This window comes from Gallinula chloropus (assembly GCF_964237585.1).
Source record: "Gallinula chloropus genome assembly, chromosome: 2".
Lineage (NCBI taxonomy): Eukaryota > Metazoa > Chordata > Aves > Gruiformes > Rallidae > Gallinula > Gallinula chloropus.
Window position 1 is genome coordinate 36234897 of NC_140086.1, and position 21390 is coordinate 36256286.

At 41.1% G+C, this 21390-nt stretch overlaps 1 protein-coding gene across 1 annotated transcript in view; it reads left to right on the top strand.

The window, feature by feature from the left end:
- Positions 1–21390, top strand: part of NCOA2 (nuclear receptor coactivator 2) — a 75417-nt gene that overhangs the window by 46373 nt on the left and 7654 nt on the right. The window contains exons 10-19 of the mRNA XM_084280141.1: positions 295–505; positions 3669–3878; positions 5948–6163; positions 6842–6971; positions 10006–10168; positions 12035–12313; positions 13165–13242; positions 13755–13989; positions 15593–15770; positions 18035–18233. Coding sequence (XP_084136267.1) covers positions 295–505; positions 3669–3878; positions 5948–6163; positions 6842–6971; positions 10006–10168; positions 12035–12313; positions 13165–13242; positions 13755–13989; positions 15593–15770; positions 18035–18233 — 1899 coding nt within the window. The remainder of the gene's footprint in view (positions 1–294; positions 506–3668; positions 3879–5947; positions 6164–6841; positions 6972–10005; positions 10169–12034; positions 12314–13164; positions 13243–13754; positions 13990–15592; positions 15771–18034; positions 18234–21390) is intronic.

Consider the following 21390-nt stretch of genomic DNA (forward strand, 5'->3'; position numbering starts at 1 on the left):
GGAGAATCTCCCTTTGCCCAAGGTACAGATCATGTGGCTGTTTGTATGACCTGTTGCTGAGGTTTTGAAGCCACACTGGGCTCCTCAAATGGAAGGCAGACGAGCCCTGGAAAACCTGCAGAGTCCCCTTTCGACAACTTTTGTGAGCTTCATCCACATTGGGCCTCTTGGAAGAAGCATCCAAAGTCGGTGCAGGCGTAATGGTTGTGGGCTGCCCGTCTTGGCGGGAGCAGGACGCTGACAGCCAGTGAGCAGCGATGTGTACTGTGTGCTTGTGTGTTTCTTTTATTGCAGCCAGGCAGTGAATTGGATAACTTGGAGGAGATTCTGGATGACCTGCAGAACAGCCAATTACCGCAGCTTTTCCCAGATAGCCGCCCAGGCGTGCCAGCAGGCTCGGTCGACAAGCAAGCCATCATCAATGACCTCATGCAGCTCACCAGTGACAGCAGCCCTGGCGCGGCTGTGGCCACCCAGAAACCAGCAATGAGGATTTCACAGAGCAGTGAGTCTGCCTTTGGCGCACGCGTCGGCAAAGCTTGCAACCCCCCAAAAGCAGCAGTCGAGGTGCCCCTGGGTCGGCCAGGGAGGAACTGGGCAGCTCCTGGTCCCGGTCTGTCTGGTCTTGCGTGATGACATAGCGCCATCTGTGGTCGTGGACCTGGTGTCTAACTCTCACTGCGCCCTGGAGATCGCTGCCCTCTCAGGAATTTTAAGGGATACCCTCAAAATAAATGAAAGGTCCCCTGCTGTGGTTACAGCTGATGGTGCTGCTATGGGGCTTGGGCATGGAGAGCACCACAGGTTGCTCCTTGCCAGCTGCTCCTTCAGGAAAAGGGATGGCAGAGGCTTTTCTAGGCCTGAAGGAGAGTCACCTTCTAAAACCACAAGATTAATAGAAAGACATATGATTAAGAGGAATGACTGAGTTTAATTTGAAGTCGTGGCTTTTAATCAAGGCACATCCAGCTGACGGTGTTCTTTAACTTTATTAATTAACTTACAGATGAGCACTGAAATGTTGGTCTGCCACCATAGAATCATGGAAAGCGAGCAAGACAGGATTCTTACCAGTTACAAAGAAAATAGTATAAAAAGACACTGCTTCATCTTTTCTCTCCTGCTGGCTAGGGTGGCAGCATCTATTTACTCCCCTGAATGTACACTGGTAGTTTTTTTTATAAAATATTGGACATAGATAATATTTTTAGCCATTCTGATTATATTAAAATAAACCCATGCCACCTTCAAATTAACTCAGATCATTATTTAGAAAAATTTGTGTAAATATTAATATTAATAACAACTGTTAATGTCTAAATTTCTATTAAAACCACTACAGATCATTAAATTATCATTTGTGTTCCTCAGATAAAGATGCTTGGATTTAAAGTGCTAGTTTTTGTCAGTATGGGCATGCTAGCAGCAGCAGCATGTAAATCAGAAGGGAATCTGTGCATCCGAAATCTTCAGCATATTCTTTCTGCAGCAAGGTCTGCTGGTTCCTTCCACTGTAACCTTCTGGCTTTCCAAAGTTACCCTGTCTTTAATTCTCCTTTCAAAGCTACCCAGCAATACAGTAACATTATGACTGTAAATGAGACTGTCTTGGTGGTTAGCAACAGTTCTGTAAAAACAGCATCCTGTTTCCCATGTAAATTAAAACCCTAAAACTTTTCCCCCCCAGCTCAGTCTTGTGTCTGTGCCTGATTCCCTTAGGGAACTTCTGCCTTGCTTTCAGTACAGGAGCATGCTTGGAATAGGGGCACAGAAATAGTGAGGGGCTTCTCATTTGCTCCCAGAAAAGCAATGAATGTCAAGTCGCATACAGTTCCAAAGAGGTTTGGGAACTTTTTCCTGTAGAAACAACCAGCTTTCATTTTACAGGTTTTACATGAAAATATTTTACACTATTTTTTTTTTCCTGTGTAAAATATATTATAAGACCAGAAAGCTGCCAGATTTGCCAGATTGCTCAAGTTTCTTACATGTGGAACAGGGTCAGTCCCATCCTGACCAAGAGTAGAACGTGCCATCTGAGCACCATCACATCTCATCAGCTGCCTTGTTATTTTGTGCTGCATTTCCAGCTTTCCTTTCTGAAAGATCAAAATTATATGGGTGCTGAAAAAACTACCTATGTAATAACTTACTCATCTATGTGATTTTTCAAACTTCTGGGGGAAACTGTTCTGCAACTGTGACTGAAAAGTTCAGGTTTGCTTCAGTCCTTCGACTTTATGATGCCCCTTAGCTTGGGAAGGTAATTTTTCTCTCATGAGGAGGTTTTGTTTGGTTGAGCAGATGGTCAAGAAAAAATTTTGATCTCGTGGTTAGGAATTAGGTGTAAGGTTTTTCCCATACACACATATAATAAGCAAATTCACCTGGCATAGAACTTCTATTAAAAAATAAATAAAAGCAATGAGTAGTTTCTATTAAAAAATAAATAAAAGCAATGTAGTCTGGTTTTATAAAAGGAGAGTCAGAGACCTTTGTAATAAGAAATTTCTGTACTTTATTTTTAATATCTTAAAAATAAAGATATTTTTAACAGGCTTGATAAAACTCATCTAAGTTCAAATTCAAAAGTACCACTACTGTGGTGTAAAGTAAGAAAGAAGTTCTTTAACTGGTCTGTAATGTGGTGAATCTAAAAATGCAGAAGTCACTTTAAGGATGCTGTTATACCAGAGACTCTCCCAGGGAAAGGTATCAGGAAGTATTGCAGATAAGAATTTCACCAAAATGGTTAATTTACTTGTATGTATGTTGCTGGTACGATTGGAAATGGAATAACAGGCCCAAGGTCAGTGTTTGATTCATGTTTGAGAACTAGTTGTGCGCACAGGGGATGCTTTCAGGCGCTGGAACATTGCCCACACACCAGCTGAGCCAGATGCTTGCCAGTCAAGGTCTGAAGCTCGCTTTTCTGAGACAGTCTGCAGTTTTCTTTGCAGAGGCTGGTTTTCAGAGCACAAAACTCCTCAACAGAAGAAAATAGTTACGTAAAGGTGATGGGAACAATCTGGCATGGCTCTGTTTACCAGAATATGATGGTGTCACAGCTTTAATTCTGGACTGTTTATTTGTTGTTACTGAATCATGGAAGTGTTTATTTGTAATGACTCAAAAAAAGTTAAAAAAAATTTAAAAATAGGAGATGTAGAAATGGGGCTACAGTATCCAATATAGATGCAGTTTGCCCTTAATTTTGGTAACTTCTTCAGTGGCACAGCTTATGCTGGAAAACCTTCAAAACAGAGATAACTCCTAACAGTCTGCCTCAGGATGACATCTGTGTGCAATTACAGTCCTCTTAGGTGTAAGATTAATGGGCAGTAACATGCACATCACATAGTGGTTTGTTTTGCTGTAGTGGCTCTTCCGTAAGGTAAATCACGTCATCATTTTAAGTTTTAAAAATATAAGTCATACCTGTTTTAGTGTCAGAATGTTCCATTTTGAAATTTACATAAAAATGTCAAGAAGGGATGTTTCTCAGACAGATATGCAGTGGGTAAGTTATGCAGCATTAAATAGCTCAGCCCAAGAGCTTGAAGTGTGTTTGGGTTCTTTTCTGGTTTGTTTTTTTTGTTTTTTTTTTTAACAAGTGAAGTTTCCATTCTTGTAACTTTGCTCTTTTTTTCTCTACTCCTCCTGTCTAGCTTTTAATAACCCACGAGCAGGGCAACTGGGCAGGTTATTACCAAACCAGAATTTACCACTTGACATCACGCTGCAGAACCCAACAGGTGCAGGAACTTTCCCACCCATACGAACCAGTAGCCCCTATTCAGTGATACCTCAGCCAGGACTGATGGGCAGGAACGAAGGGATGATAGGAAGTCAAGGAACTTTAGGCAACAGTAGCACAGGTAAGATGGCTTTCTGGTTTTTAAAATATGCTTGAGTAACAGACTGTAGCATGTGTAACTTAATGCTGGGGTTATTACAAGTGCAGGTTATTAGAAGTACTTTTTAAAATGTCTGGGGAAAAAATGTGTTCCATAGGCTGTTATGTACTGGCATATATATTTTGAATTTATGGGCTATTATGTACTGGCATATTTATTTTGAATTTCTGTTTCTTTGGTTTTTAGTCCTGCTCTTTCTGCACTGCTTTTCACCTACCTGAAAAGTTCTAGATGAACACAGTGTACTGGTATTTAGACTGCGTTCATATCAGTGTTCCAGATTCAGCTGAGGCTTAGATAGGCAAAGATCTAGCCTTTTTGCCCTGAAAAAGCAAGTAAATGAACTGCTTGTCTGTAGAGGTAGTTCTTTCAAAACAAAATTGGGGGCAATACTGTTGCCCTTATGCTGTGCATGTCTACAGACCTTGGTTTTGCCCTCGGCTGTCCTTTATTTAATAGACTTAGTCCTCATTTTTAATTAAAAAAATGCTAATCTTTTAATCATTTTCTGAAGCATAAACTTTTGGGGAACTGTCAGATGATGTTGCAGCAGTATTGCCTCCTGTCATGGATTACGCCCGATCTGTGGTGAATTTATTTCTTCATGCTGCCCTAATCTTGTACAAAGATAACATAGGGGATTTCACCAGACAAGTGTGGGTGATTGACTTATTTCATCTGGCACATAGTCTGAGACTGTGCAAGTGTGCAACAACCGCTAAGAACTCTGAGTAAATGAATGGGTATCGTAAGACCTTTCAGCTGGCTATTCGCTGTCAAAATTTTATATTTAGTTTGCATCAGTATTACAAAAGACATGCTGCCAGACACTGAAATATCCTATTTAAGCAGTTTAGAGGTCAACTTGTAGTCTTTCAAGTGTCCTATTACTTTCATGTTCTGTATACATATTAGAGGATGTTATTCATCTTATGTATACAAGTTAGAGAGAATTATCTTTGTTCCTGCCACTTGCCCTAGCACACCACATATGTCAGCTGATAGAATATGTATACAAATAGAGCAAACCTGAGGACATAACGTTAAAGCAACTTTTCTACAGCAGCTGAAGCAAAGACCCGTTTCATCAAAGGGGGCTCCTTGGTTATACATCACCAAATAATTGAACTGACAAGTAATAATTATTTGTGTGGCATTTTGTATTTATTTAAGGATATTGCAAAATGCAATTGGAGTCCAGTCTGAAATCAGTGCTTAATCTGCTCTCTTGACTGTATAAAACTGAAATGTATAAATACCATGAATGCATGTCTTTGGGTTTTGGGGGTTTTTGTGTTGGGTTTTTTTTTCAGTGGTTTTTTTTTTTTTGCACTACTGTTAGGAGCGCAGTAGTCTATATATTCCAAGTGTAAATAAACTGTATCAGTTGTTTACAGTAGATGTAGGAGGACTTCCCCTAAAATAACGGTAATGAACTTCAGCATCTATCGGAAAGTTCCTGTGAGTAATTTCCCTGCACACCATACATTAGTTCGAGATTATCTGGGTAATCCTTGAAGCTAAGAAGGCTCAAGGTTCCTAATAAGAGGTCTCACCAAAAGATGTTTGCAGAACGCGAATTTGAATTCAGTCCTCCTAATTTGTAAGCGTGTGTAGTGGTAGCATGTTGTTACTCAAGTCTTCATTCTCACTTAGCGCTTGGAAAGTAAAGCACTGACACACACATCAGCAAACGTGATTCATTTCCTGAGGAAGGAAGTCAGGGCTATCCACACACCCGCAGCACCTGTTGCAGACTACATGTGGGAACACTTACTCTGAACAGCGTTTCGGAAATGATAAAAGGATCTTCCTCATGTAAAATGTATAATAATCTCCAGTCCCTTGACTAAGCAGTGTAAGGCATCGTTCTGTAGCTTTGCACATCTGGACAGACAGTTGTGGTACAGTGTGCTTTGAGTGAAACTACTGCGTTTTTGTCGCAAAAAATGTAGCTCATCAGGCAGTTGTAATGCTAAAGCTGTTCTGGATCAATTACTAGCACTTAAGTCTGTTTGGCTTTCGTGCAGGAATGATCGGTGGCAATGCCCCTCGGCCTGCCATGACATCTGGAGATTGGGGAAGCCAGGCTTCTGGTGTGAGGGTGACCTGCGCGCCCACAGCGAGTGCCATGAACCGGCCAGTGCAAGCAGGCATGATCCGCAACCCCACGGCCAGCATCCCCTTGAGACCCAGCAACCAGCCTGGCCCAAGGCAGATGCTTCCGTCTCAGGTCATGAATATGGGTAAGTCAGGGTGGGTATGGAGTTGTGCTTTCTGGTGTCCACTGGATTATCAAAGGTGAAGCAGGAAAGAAAAGAAAAAGGAAAAAAGAAAAAAAAGAGATCCACTTCAGTCATAGATTTACTGACAACAGTATTCCACAGTGAAAGTTGCCTGTTGCCTGTGGTGGTGGAAGTGGGAAGGAAGGTGTATAAAACGCTTTAACTTGTAAGCATCTGTTGCTATGAACAGTTCCTGCTACTCTCTAGCTCCACAGCGGTGTGGCCGAAGAAAGAGGATATGAACTTGCTCCTGTTTATTTAGCAAGACTGTTCTGGGGCTTTTTAAGCGGAAATGCTGGGGACATTATCACTGTTCTTGGTCACTTTTAAAGCAAGTACATTACTATATTGATTCTATACGCTGTCTTTTTAAGCTTATCTTACTAATTTTTTGCGTCTCTGGTGTTGTATCTGCTGTTTTGTGGTTTAGAACCACTTTCAAGTTCTCATGTTATTTTCTCAAATTTAAAAAGCAATTTTTAACAAAAAAAAAAAAACCCGTGATGCTTTTAAGTGTGATGTTACTAACGTCTTAATGTTTGTATTTGGTTTTACTGTAACACAGATATTTCAGTGGAAAGAATGAACATGAAACTAGTTTTTTTCACAAAAGTTATGTGGTTATTTTTCCTTGATTAGGGCCATCTGAATTGGAGATGAACATAGGAGGACCTCAGTACAGCCAACAGCAGGCACCTCCAAATCAGACCGCGCCATGGCCTGACAGCATCTTGCCTATAGATCAGGCAACTTTTGGCACTCAGAGCAGGTGAGTCTTCCTGTCACATCAGAACATGGAGGGATTTTACAGGCCTGTATTTCACACGCCTCATGGAAATAAAGCCCTACATAAAATACTCGTCAAATGTGTACCAATTTAACGCCTGTAGTTAATACTTGTGCAATACATGTATGTGCCTGCACTAGTTACAGATGCCTTCTTTGCCAGTTAACATGTGGGAAGAAATGGCAGCTCTGTATTGCTGCGAACGCTGCCAGCGCTTTGGGTAGTTGCACCATTTTCACCTCTCGAGCATTAATATGGGTGTGATTCTGTCTGGTTTGGCTCGTTTTATTGTTAACAATTATACTTAACACTAAATGTGGAAAAATGCCAGAGGTTATATAGTTATGACATAGTTGTCTCTTCCTGCAATGGGGGAGAGTTTTAAGAAGTGCAGGACATCGTTAATTTGGTTTGTTTGGGGGGTTTTTCATTGACCTAAATTCTGTAAAAGGTGAAGAAGGAAAGGTGAAGTGAAACAGAGGCTGCCTTTCCCCTGAAGTTAGATCCTTCTCGGGTATCCAGGACCACAGTTTGATCACAAGTAATTTACATAATGTATTCATGCTGTTCGTTATTAAGACTTTTAAATGATGCCATAACTAGGAAAAGCAATTTACACTTCCTTAAAACTGGGCACGTCTTCTCCAGAAAGTTTGCCACTTAAATTAGAGAGTTTTTATATATGTACACATATATATATTTCATAAGTGATACCAAATAGCTAAAGGAGAAATGTTGAAATTTTTTCAAGTGCAAGAGTTGGGGTACTTTTCAGTAGTAAATGGGGAAGGGCTGATGAAAATCAACTGAAGAGGAACTAGTTGGTAAAAATGTGTGTTTGAAGAAAGATTAATCTTCTGTCTATGTTCTCTTCATTTTCATTATGAAAAGATTTTCGAAAATATTATCTGTAAATTTACATGTGGCACCTTTCATGCTTTTGAAGATGTTTTCCAGTGCTAATTCTCTTCTAGTTAGGGTATCTGTATGTCAAAACCACCGTTTGCACAACTTACTTAATCGCTGTAGGAATGACAGTGTAAAATAAAATTCAGGGCCATGTTTGGTCAGCAAGCCAGGCAGGTAATTTCCCCATTTTGATACCTTTGCATTTCTCATCATTTCCTTGTAGCTGAAGATGATGAAAAAATATTCCCACTGCATTGCATCTGAAAGTAATCATAGTTTGATCATTTACACACAACCAGAGATGATGAATTGTTTGGTGTTGCCATATCTCATTTTATTAATCCCTTGGATTTGTAATTTTATAATCCGATTATCATCATATTCAATGAAAGTTAAATCATGTGTAAAAATAATTCTTTTAGATAAAAAATAAACATTATCATTGTAGTACCATAAAAGAAATGGGGGAGAAAAACAAAGTCATTGTCATTATTTAAGCTGCAGAATTTGACAAATGTTTTAAACTTTTTCTTACCGTATGTATTCAGGCCTGCTTACAATTTGAGGGAGGGGTTTTTTTTGGCTAGTCCCATCGATTACTTTTACAGATCCTAGGTCCCTCCTTACAAGTCTTCTTTACAGTTTGACAACTAATTTAATTCAAAGAATTTTTTTTTGCTCTTCCCTTTTGCTAGTTTAATATTCCATCTTTGAGAGTTATAGAAACTCCTCTATAAATGAGATTGATTAACACTTTGCAATGTTTTATAGGCATGTTATATATCTATATACCCTCATCGTTATTTTTTACAGTCCGTGATCTAATTAAAAAGAATGCATTTTTATTAGTTTTTCTGCCTGCCAACCTTTGGATTTTTAGGTGTATAGCCTGACGATGCAGCTCTTTCCTTCTGCTTAGCTTTGACATAGAGATTAGACTTCCATGGCAACCATATATCTCATTATGGAAACGAAATACACAAACATGTTTCTTTGTTTTTCCAAACAGACATGTAAAAAGGGTTCACATACAGTGCTGTTTCCTCCCTCCATGTGTGACAGCTTTTGTTGTCTCTGAGTAATTATCAGGGATGAGATGCTCCCACGATGTGTATATAGTAGCTGCCCTTGCACAATGCTTTGCTCTTTATATTTTCTATTGTAGTCTTGTTGTATTGTGCATGAAGTAGGGCTTGTGTGCGAACTGAAAAATGAATGTCTTGTCATTTGGCTGCAGATAAGGTCTTGTTTCAGATGTAGTTTGTTTCTCGGTAAGTTTTGTCCTTTGGGTTTGGAATAAACCTTTATTCTGCCTTTGTAGTTGCAAATGTGCTTTGCATACAAATTCAGGGGCGAGGTAAGTAGGATTTATAGAGCCAGCACGCTCTGCCTGACGGTATCCAAATTCTTGCTGACACCTTTCTGAGGCACATAACCTAGTGCATAAACTGGTACCCAAGTGTGCAGTTCCGTATGATGGGTTGAGCTGGTGCAGTGTTTTCCTGTGAACAAAGGGGGAAATGTCCTTTTCTCCCAGCGCCCTCATTCCTTCTGGCCAGATCTTCCAGATGTTCAGATTGTGTGAGCGCAGACAGTCCTCGGACCCCTCTGTGACCTCTTCGGCTTGGTTAGTCTGACAGAAAACCAATTAAGAAGAGTGTGTGTGGAAATCGGTTCTTGGGTTTTTGTTCTTTTTTTTTTTTCACTTGTGGTAGAGTACTTAATCTAATGCCTGAAATTCAAACTTAGAATTAGGGTTTTTTAAAAAAAAAAATCAGTCTTCTGTGTTCAGTGACTATTCTGTACTGAGACTTCTGTGCTCCTCTGTTGACCCTGCAATGTGAAAACTGCACTCGAGTGTACTTCTGGTGTGCTTGCTTACTTGTTGGATACACCATGCTTGTAGGGTCTTGACAGGCATTATTCACACTATTTAGCTATGTCTTTGGGTAACATAACTTTCATCAGGAAGAGCTTTCTAGACAAAATTGGCAGTGATTAAATAATTTCTGTCTCCACTTGTTAGTTCAATTTGAGTACTAATCCTCTGATATTATTTCTTGTTTTTCAGCAGCTGTTTACCAACGCTGTATTCATGTTTTCACAGACAACCGTTTGGCAGCTCACCAGATGATCTCTTATGTAATCCTTCATCGGAGTCACCAAGCGATGAGGGTGCTCTCCTGGATCAGCTTTACATGGCATTAAGGAATTTTGATGGTTTGGAAGAAATCGACAGGGCTCTAGGAATACCAGAACTAGTTAGCCAGGTATGTTGGACATCGCATTGCATGTATTAGATAGCGCTTTTAAAGAATATGCCATCAAGATGAAGGTAAAACATGTGTTGAGAAAGAGGGTTATAAAACACTTCTTTCAAGCTAGGATGGAGTTATGTATTTTGGTGGGAGTCCATCTAACGGCTCAGGGTCACCTGAAAAGCTTTCTTCAGCCTTAGGTTCAGTCTTCCTTCCTCTCCCCTGTCGCGCTTGTCTAGCTCTCCTGTTTCTGACCTGTGCTGAGCTGCTTCGCTTTATGCAACTGACCAAAACAGAAAAAAATAAATCAACAGGCTTCTGCTTATCTGGTGGCCAGAGGAACCACTCTGTGCGGGAGAAAGGTAAGGTCACAGCCAGCAACAGGGTATAGGAAGAAGAAAAAAGAACATGATGGCCTAGGAGCAGAGGAGGAAGATCACACTTGTGTGTGCTGGGTGCAGCAGGCTTTTGCATCAGCAATTCCATAACATGTAATTGCACCTGTAGTTTTCCCCTTAGTTGATTAACATGTGTTGAGGAGTGAGTTTCACCTGAAGCAGCTCATTTCATTCCCAGCACTTAAATATTTCTTTTTAATTACAAACATGCTTTCTAAGCTTTGCAAACTCTTGTTCTATTCTTTTCATCTTTCACACACACACACAATCACTTTTATTAGCTTCCAGTTTGTTCTTGTCCATTTCAATCTTATATGATGCAAAAAAGTGCAGTGAAAAATAAAAATTGGGGGGGAAAGTTAACACTTGATGTTTCTGGTGTCAAAACTGTATTTCCAAAGGCAGCTGTACATATCTATGATAATTTAATATTCTCAGACGACAAGTGTAGAGTACCTTTTTCACTTCCCACCACTCATCACCATCTTAAGCGTAATTCCTGAACTAGCTCTGCAGTTTAGATATGAACTAGGACCCATGAAATCCTGCTTTGGACATGAGAAAACTGTCTGTAAGCCTATTTGGTACAACACAGAACTCATTGAGCTGTTAAGCTGGAGATACAGTTTATTGATGAATTTCAATTTTGCAGTGTGAAATTTTAATGCAATATGACATAGCTTTTGGAATACCAGCACCAAAAAATATTTCAAACTAAATGGTAAATAGCTTTCTATTTAATTAATATCTCACTGGAAACAGTTAAGTAATTTTGCAGAGGAGACAGTGAGCTGTTGCATTTTAAAACATGGTTTTAAAATACCCATGAAACATTTTTTCAGAGCTTAAAGTTCTTCATTCATGAGGGCACTGTAATTTATATTAACTTGATTTCCAAGGTCAGCGTGGAATAAGCTATAATACTATTCTAGCCAAATATTAGGGGAGTATCTGGAATGGAGTGTAGAATTGTATTAGCTTTTTTATGCTAATGGATAATCAGTTTGTGTGAAAGTGCCCTGAAAGAATTAGGTATTCTGTTCACATTTGCTTCTGTAATAGTTTCAGGCATTATTTTGTTTGGAGATACTGCTAAAAATCTACTTTCTTATCCTTACTCATTTGTAACAACTTTGAATTTATCTCAGATTCAGTGGCAAAAATATGCTGGCATCACTGTCTTACAGGCTTCCATCTAACATTTATCATTTCAGGGTTTTATTTGGTAGTAGGGTGATACAATGGTGATGTCAATAACATGACAAAGATTTTGTTTAAAAAAAAAGCGAGAAGAGGAATTTGTCTCCATGAATATGTTTTGACACTCAGAAATACAATTCTATTTATTTGTAAGTTTTATATTTAAGAACAGTTTTGAAAGATGCTCACATCCTATTGCAGAGTGGCTGTATCAGTCTCCTATAATCCTGAGAAAAGCCACGTCCCGCCAACTGTTCCTGTCACTCACGTATTTCCGCAGAGCCAAGCTGTCGACCCAGAGACCTTCCCCAGCCAGGAGTCAAGCATCCTGATGGAGCAGAAGGCTCCGGTGTTCTCCCAGCAGTACGCGGCGCAGGCTCAGATGGCGCAGGGCAGCTACGCGCCCATGCAGGACCCGAGCTTCCACGCCATGGGGCAGCGCCCGGGGTATGCAGCCCTGCGCATGCAGCCCCGGCCCAGCCTCCGGCCTGCCAGCATTGTCCAGAACCAGCCAAACCAGCTGCGGCTCCAGCTGCAGCACAGGCTCCAGGCACAGCAGGTATGACCCCTTCTATGCCCGGTTTCATGCAGCACCTACTGACTGCCAGCTTGCTCCAAACAAAACAGGTCTTCACTCTCTACCCTCTTTTCTTACAGCCTGATGCTAAACTTCTAAACTAAACTTCTAAACTAAACACAACCCCGGCCATAATGAGTTTGCTAAGGCAGTACCTTGCACATTCTCTTTTTTCTAATCTCTTTTGCATCTTTCTGTTATTTTTTCCACAGTACTGTGCAAGAACATGCCTATTATTTTAAGCCTAGGTTTCGCTAATCGTTTGAGCGAGGCTACAGTGGTGCTTTTTGTTATACAAGTCTTTTTCTGTTTGTCATCCCTTGACTCTTCCAGCAACCTAAATGCTTTTACTGCTGCCTACTGCCTACATCTTTTGTTTTTTTCCCCTTGGCCTTGCTCCACTTTTGAGGATCATTTTAAGTTGTCGTTTCTTATTTCATTTTTAAATACATAGGCTTGTAGTGCTATAAGATAGTAATGCTTTTGTAGTGGAGGAGGAAAGATCATTTATTTCTTCAAATATCAGGATGGGGTCTAATTCAGAGTAAACCTCAACATTCCAGTCCCAGACTCAAAAAATGACAGGAACTGTAAGGGCAGCGTGTTTGGTAAACAGCGTAGTGGCCGTGTCCTTATTTGTATGGCATATGATCTCTTTAAGAAACAGGATGCCGTGTGTGATAATAGGACTTGAACAGGAAACTAGTCCCTGCTTGAAAATGTAAAACTGAGTCCTCAAACCAGCTGATGCATTTACCTCTGTATATAAAATCTCCATTTTCTTGTTTTCCTTCTAAACACTCTTGGGTTTGGTGGTGGGTTTTTTCCTTTAGAATCGGCAGCCACTGATAAATCAGATCAGCAGCGTCTCCAATATGAATCTGTCTTTGAGAGCTGGAGTGCCAACACAGGTGAGAGAAATAGTACTTTAAAAAAAAAAAAAACACCTCTTTGTTTTCTTCCCACTTTCCCAAATACACAGTAGTAATGCTCTATGGTAAAAACATACAATAAATTCTAAAGCTTGGATACAAGTCATGCAGTCTGTATGATAAGTATACTACTGTTTTATTTCCAAGAGTCTTTCCCATATTTACATGTGGTAGATGGTTGTTTACTAGAGATACAGTATAATTGCATTTTAACCAAGCTTCTCCATTCTTAAAGATGCAGTTTTTTTAATGAGTTACTCCGTTTGCAGTTACAAATCACAGCAACATTAAATGCTGCTATTATTTCAGTTACCAACTCGTGCACTGTTGGAAGCCTTTCCCAGCAGAAGCATTAACAGGATTATTTTCTCCCATTTGAAATTGTTGTTAGCTGTGTGGTGGAGGAAAAGAAGATCTGGGATCTTCCAGGTTACTCCAGTGGAGATGCCTTATAGGGGGTTATTGATAGGTGGTGGTGATTTTCCCTGCAGGGCCCTATCAATGCACAGATGCTGGCGCAGAGGCAGCGGGAGATCCTGAGCCAGCACCTGCGGCAGCGGCAGATGCAGCAGCAGCAGCAGGTGCAGCAGCGGACGCTGATGATGCGAGGGCAGGGCTTGAGCATGACCCCCAGCATGGTGGCCGCCGGTGGCATACCAGCAACCATGAGCAATCCGCGCATCCAACAGGCGAACGCACAGCAGTTTCCGTTTCCTCCGAACTACGGTACTGGTTCCATCCCCCCATGCGTTTTGGCAGTCTGTACTCCCCTCTGTGTGTCCCCAGTGCTGGGTCCCAGGCCCCTCCCACAGCCCCTTGCCTGGCTCCCTGGGAACAGTGGGAAACATGGAGCTTCAGGCCCCTTGGGAGTCCTCACACGGCATGGTACCTTCCACCTTCCTAGCTGTAGTACCACGTACTCTCTGAATGCTGCTCCTTTTTGGGCAGCACCAGAAGCATGGTGTGTGTGTTTGCATGTATCCACACATACAAACACATCCAACATGCATACATGTGTGTATTGCCTTGATAGACTCTGGACTTTAACTGAACTCAACAAACCAATATATATATATAGTAAAAGGTGCAAATGAAGAAAAAGATAGGGACTGATGCTGTCATATGGCAAAAGGTGACCCGAAGCTTCATCAGAAGCAAAGCTACATATGATCCTTTTAAATCAGTTTTGTATTTGTGGTGATTTTTTGTGGTTTGGTACTGAGATAAGAAAGTACTTTCTGCTTAAGCATTGGGCAGATTCTTCCTCAAAACACGTAACTCTTCATGGGTACCTTAGTTTAAATAATAGCAATTTGTTTCAGAGTAGGCATTCCCTGCCCTCTCCTTAAACTTGTGTGTGGTATGTTAGTTAATACTTTGTTTGTACGTTTTACAAAGCTGCGTACTGCTTTGTTCTAGCGGCGCATGGGGCAGTTACATCCCTACAATTATAGTTACACAGCCTCTTTCTTTATAAGTATTGCATAAGTTATATTATAATTACATTAAATTGTATGTAATGTGCCAGTTCTGCTGATACAACAAATGATGTCCATCCTGTTCTAAATTTTATATCTGCTTTTATTGATCCATTCTCCTTTTTACCAGTAAGAACTCAAGTCATGCAGACAGTGAATACAGGAATACATGTCATACAGCCTGATTCTTACACCAGCATTAAGTGTGGCTTCTTTCTGTTGAGTACACTGCTCATGATGAATCTAAACAAGACCAAAATGACAGTTTAAAACAAAATTTCTGCACAGATTGGCATTTTACAGATTAAATTCGGGGGGTTTTTTGCATCTGGGTATTTTATTTTGCAGAGTTATTAAATGCTTGCACAAAATGTCATTGCCTGTTTTTGCAGAGACATGGGAATAAAGATACTAATGTTTTAGAGACTTCAGGAAAAAACTGAAAATTATAGCTTAAATGCTAAAAGATGGTGCCACACAGTACATAGGTCATGCACAGCTGTCACCAAAGTGAATTTATAGACAGAAGTGAAATGTGTTTATTTGTTGATTTGAATGCAGTTTTGGGGGAGACAGGGTCACCAATATTCTTCTTTTGGTCTGTAGAGAGAAGAGTCTGCTTGTGTGATTAGGACACCACAGGTAGCCAACATCCTTACGCAAAATGGTATTTTTAAGGTTCTACATAACTATTACTTGATGTTGTCATGCTTTTAATCTGGATCTCATGTTAAGACAAAAGGTTATGGGTTCCACATGACATGACTGTGTGAAGATATGTCTGTGGGTATAAGCTCTTGTCTTGTATTAACTGAATGTGCAGTGGCTAAATTTCTTGTTTTCTTCTTCAGGTATTAGTCAGCAGCCTGATCCAGGCTTCACAGGGGCCACCACTCCTCAGAGTCCACTGATGTCCCCACGACTGGCTCATACGCAAAGCCCCATGATTCAGCAGACTCAGGCTAATCCTGCCTATCAGTCCTCTACGGAGATGAATGGGTGGGCACAAGGGAATATGGGTGGAAACAGGTAAATCCAGCACAAAACCAAAATGAGCACACAGAGTAGTAGTGTAGGGTTGTTTATAGGTAATTGTTTGTTTGTTTATGGTTACTTATCTATCCTAAAAGACATTTCTTTTCAATTTGGCTTGGAGAAAGGGTTTAAATTCTGTCCTCATACAAGGCAAAGTGAGTGCATAGCTAAAAGACCTGCATCCACACAATGAATGCATTGCTGCTTCTGTGGTAACCGGTAAAACACTGTGGGTCCTTAAGAAGCACCTCTGCTGCTCAGTGAGCTCCAGCCCCTAACATTTCTGTGGATGCATTTCTTCTGCATACAATTTTCATGTGCTCCCACACTGCTTTCCACACGGCTGGATCAGCTGAGCCAGAGCCTCTTCATTCCCTGCTGCTCTGGAATTGCACTGACTGGGTATCACCTCCCACTTTAAATGCTGGAGTGCAACCAGGTTCAGTCCATGAGTGCTTGCACATCAGCATATAACCACCATCCTCCGAGAGCACTGTAGCATGCCTCATGCATGCGGTCACCTTTTCAGTTGAGGCCCATGCCCCAGTCAGTGTAGCTCCAATAACGGGTCTGCCCGCATTGTGAAGGGGTTGGGTGTTGAATGCTCTCAGCAGGCACCGCGAGCTTCTGGGTGGCAATGGTCCGTGCTGTTCAGTGGAAAGAGGGAGGAGCTATTGGGTCGGTGTGCAGCCTGTATCACTTGACGCAGGGGTGCACGCAGTTGCCTCTAGCACAGTGCTTTTGTCATCCTGAAGTTCTTGTGCTGCTCTTACTACCCCAGCCCAGCAAGAAGTCTTTTGCCCACTGGTTGACAAGGACTTAATAAACCCAGAAAAACAGTATTTCTGTGATGAGGCTGATCCAAGTTTCCCTTAAGGCAACTGATTAATCTCTTATCCCCATCCTTGTCCATGCCTCTTCCTTAAGTCTTCCCGAAGCATCTGCAGGAGGCATCGCTACCACTGCTGTGGCTTCTGCTGAAGCAGCAGCAGGGGCAGCTTGGTAAGACTAATGGTTGGCTTGCTAAACTGCAGCTCTACAGCGAAGACATGTCAAATGTGTTTACACAAGCCACTGAGTATTCACAATGATCTGTAGTGTACTGTTCCAGCCATCCAGATAACTACTTAAAAATGGGGTTAGGTGGCCTGAAAAGACATGGAATTGGAAGGAAAAGAGTGGTGGGATTTTCTGTGTTTGGTCCTGTGCCCAGAATGCCATTGCCCTCCACCAAGTGTCACAGTGCGTGGCAATAGCCTCATGGAGTACCGAGTGCAAGGTTCATCATTAACCCTGAAAGATTTCCTCAGCTGTGGGAGCAGCGCTTCACTGGGACGTAAAACAGCCTTTGATACGGAGGTGGTTACTGTGCACTGTCTGACACGCAGCAGCCCTTCCACAGCGTTTCAGTCTAGTGCAGATCCTCTGAACAGACGCATCAGCCATAATAAATCCTTCATTGACTGGTGGATTATGCCCAAAGAGTAGAAAAGACTGATATGTAAACAGTGAAGTGCATTCTGGGGAATACAAAAAAAGTCTCTCTCGTGACTTCCAACATAACGGGAAGGAAGATTCTACCCCAAAACCACTTGACTTGGAATAAAATCAGGGGTGGGGTCTTCCACAGTTGGTCCTACTTCAGTTGTTCTGAAATGGTTTTAAAGGAACATAGAGGGTAATTTTTTTAGACTTATATTGTTTCTTACAGTGCTACGTGTTCAAAACTTGATGCTAAGGTTTAGTAAATTAATTGCTGCACAATTGCATGTCTATATTTGTGAGCCCACTTGCCATAATTGTATGTGCAAATCTGTTATTCCTATGTGCAAACAGCCTCTTTTGCAGAAGAAAGGTCATTAGACCAGCTCCGATTTCAGCTCAACAGTCCTGTGCTGCTGGACGGAGAAAAAGGCACTTTGCTTTCATTTCAAAAATGACTTGCCCAAACATATTTCAAATGCATACAAAGCCCATTTAGTCAGCTAATTGGCTGTTATTGCACAGATGTAACAGATTTGTACTCTGCCATAGTTTCACACGCAAAGGCATGCATTTTTGTGCACAGACATGGGACCTTAAATTTTTTAAATCTATTCTTTAGACATTAATGTGGCTGAAAACTAGTTTTTCCTTTGAAGTTGGAGTAAAGAACAGCATATATAAATTCTAGCTTAAGATATATTAAAAAGAGAGTAGTTTTTAGTGGCTTCAGCATTCTAAGTCTGACACATTGCTTTTTCCATTCCTTGCTGTAGCATGTTTTCACAACAGTCCCCACCACATTTTGGGCAGCAAGCAAGCACCAGCATGTACAATAATAACATGAACATCAGTGTATCCATGGCAACCAACACAAGTGGTATGAACAACATGAACCAGATGACAGGGCAGATCAGCATGACCTCAGCGACCTCTGTGCCTACATCAGGGTTGTCCTCCATGGGTCCTGAGCAGGTGAGAATTTAAGGATGTGAGATGACAGATAGAGGATTTGCTTTGACTTTCAGTAGTTGTTCAGGTCTGCTGCGCTAGGCTGTAACCGCTGTAAGCCTTTACCATTCTTTTACTAGTCTTCTTGAGAAATGATGATGTTAAAAAGGCTTTGTTTTTAGCTCTGCACTCAGATAACTAAGGTGACTGATGAGGTAGAGAGCACCTTTTGCATCTAAATTTCCCATTGTGACCTAGCACCACTGTAGCTAGCGCATGTAGTTGGTCTTGGAGTTCCATGGACAGCGCGTGCTGATCTAGCTCCTGTTCTCAGTAGGTAAGTTTCCATAGCACAATTAGAGGTCACCAGCGTCCTTGCTGATTTTCTGAGCTGTGGAAGCCAGGACTGAGTGGCAGGCAGCTATTTCCTAGAGATAAGCGCAAAAGGTGCTGGGCAGTGTGTGGGAGATGCTTCTACTGCCACTGTGTTTGTAGTACCAGGTAATAGGCTGTCAACTTCACGAACTATCAATCTGGCACCTTCACAAGCATAAAGTCCACACTTCTTGTAATGTGGTGTGTATAAAATAAGATTGCTGAATCAGTAGGTAAGTAACCTGCTCTTTTCTTCTGAGAGGAGCTTTGCACACTCATTTTTATTTGAGACTGCTACTTGGGCTATATAAAATCAGGAAAATAACATCTCTGTCGACCTGCAATTAAATTCTAACAGTACATCAGTAAGTATTTGACACACAAATCCTCTTAATTAACAGGTTCATATGTTTGTTTTGGAGCTGAAGTCCCATTTGTTCAACACACAGGCTTGAAATTACGGACTCTTCTTAGTAATACTGCCAAGTGTCTTCAAGCGGCATCTCCTGCTATGGTGGACAATATCATAAACTTTTCTTCTGAGACCATAATCATAGGATCATTTAGGTTGGAAAAGATCCTTAAGATGATGAAGTCCAACCCTTAACCTAACACTGCCAAGTCCATCACTAAACTACGTCCCTAAGTGTCTTTTTAGTATCTCCAGGGACGGTGACTCAACCACTTCCCTGGCCAGCCTGTTCCAGTGCTTGATAACACTTCTAGTGAAGACATTTTTCCTAATATCCAATTTTCCATCCTAAATTTGGTAACAGACTGTTTACTTTTCCAGCATTGTCCTTTAGCTTAAATAGCTCTTTTCCCTTCTTGTATTTTAGAAAGAGACATTCTATCAACAATATTTTTGTTGTTGTTCTGAGGTTCTTCTTGTAAGTTAAGCAAGCCAGTGTTTCAGTCTCTACTTGTAGGCTTTAAATTCCCTTTCCTTTTCTGCACCTGTTCCGGGTTGAATCAGTGTTTCCTAAGTACCAGAGCCACATGCGTAACACTAGTTCTTCCCCATTTCTCTTGGAATACTCCAACAGATATAGCCCCAGATCGCATTTGTCTTTTACAGCTGCCGCATACTGGTAACCTGAAGTAATTTTGATACTCCCAAATCTGTCACCTTCTCTGATATTCCCAGTTGCTAGACCCAACTATAGCAAGCGGTTTTTTAATTGCTTTTAGTTCCCAAATGCGTGCTGTTGCACACATTTAATGTAGGAAAACAACAAAAAAGAAAGGAGCAGGAATATGAAGGTGACAGCCCAGTCTAATTTCTCAGCATGCAGTACTATGTGATTTTCCCCAGCAACCTGAACTGAGAAACGTGCATTTATAGAAAGAGGTGAGGGGTTATTTCAAAGATTTCCACACAAACTACTGTTTCCACTAGCACAGTTGTGGCACTGCTTTCCCTTCCTGTTAGACTACAAGATCTTGTGTCAAGATAGCATTTATCTAACTTCAGTAAGCTGAATAGGCCGAGGTTCTTTATTCATCTCCGCATTTGTTTTTCAGTCCCTTCTGTGGATCGACTTTAAAGTCTGTTGCTGTAACCGCCTCCTAGAAGCACGAACAGGGTAACCAGAGTTGGTGATTTAACAGTGACTGCATCAAAGCTGTGTAAAGTCAAGTTCTGCTTGTATTTTTTCTTCCCATCTACGGGTTGCCTTGGCTCTGTTGGTGTCAGGGTCACATTGTAGGGCACATACTGAAACCCTTATGATGGCCCCCAAATCCTCCTCAGCACGTTCTACATAGATAAAACCTGCATTCTTTGAGTTACCCAAATGTATTACCTTCCTTCAGTGCTGTGGCTCATTCTGTAACAGCACCCTGCTTTCCTCCTGGTTTACCACCCCAGCACTGTGTCATCTGCAAATTCTGCATGCAAATGTTTTATGTTTCATCTAGGTCAGAGGTGGCCAACTGGCAGCTGAGGGCCATTTCTGGGCCACAAGACAGTGCTTTTTAGTCCTCAGGAATGTTTGCTGCTGCTTCACATTTTCTTTTCTGAGAAACAGGAATTAAAAAAACAATGTTTATATTAATACTATTTTTTTTCTGCGTTCAGGGCATAGTGTTTTATGATTTGGTGTCTTTATTTAGCAAATTACCTAGGCTGGGCTAAACTTTTTTTTTTGTAACTGGTGGTTTTCAAAATGACTATATTTTCTTTAATTCTGCTGACTGTCGCCATTTCGTTCATTCTTTTGGCTTTTTTTATACTGTCACCTACACTTTTACTTACTTATTCATTGCCATTTTTTGTTCCATAATACGTAATTTCATCTTCACATGCTCATCTCTTTCTAACCACAGTGAATAACAGTGGTTACGTTACAGAAGTGTTTCGGCTTTTGAAAAAAGAAAAACCGCTCAGTATGTAACTGGATGGTTTTGGAAGGAATACGTATTCTTTAAAGTTACACCTGGGCTTATTTAACAGGCAAGAAGAAAGTATAACACCTTTGGTACCAACCAGGTCTGTTCAGATCTGTCTCCTGTCTCCCTTTGTGGCACTATACCATGTCATACAGACATATCCAGAGCTCAGAAATACTAGGCAAATTGAAACCTGTGCAAGAAGAAGAGACTTTTCAGTATATGAAATAATCCACTAAGCCACTACTCCAAGTAGATGTTTATTAATGCGCACGGGTGCAGTAGTCCCCGGGTCAGAATTACCATGGCATCTACAAAGAGCTGTCTTGAAATGGCATTTTGATTTTGTTTATTGTACTGGATGAAAGGAGCTGTGGAGTGGTAGGAAACTTTTCTTATTAGACCCCTTGTTTGT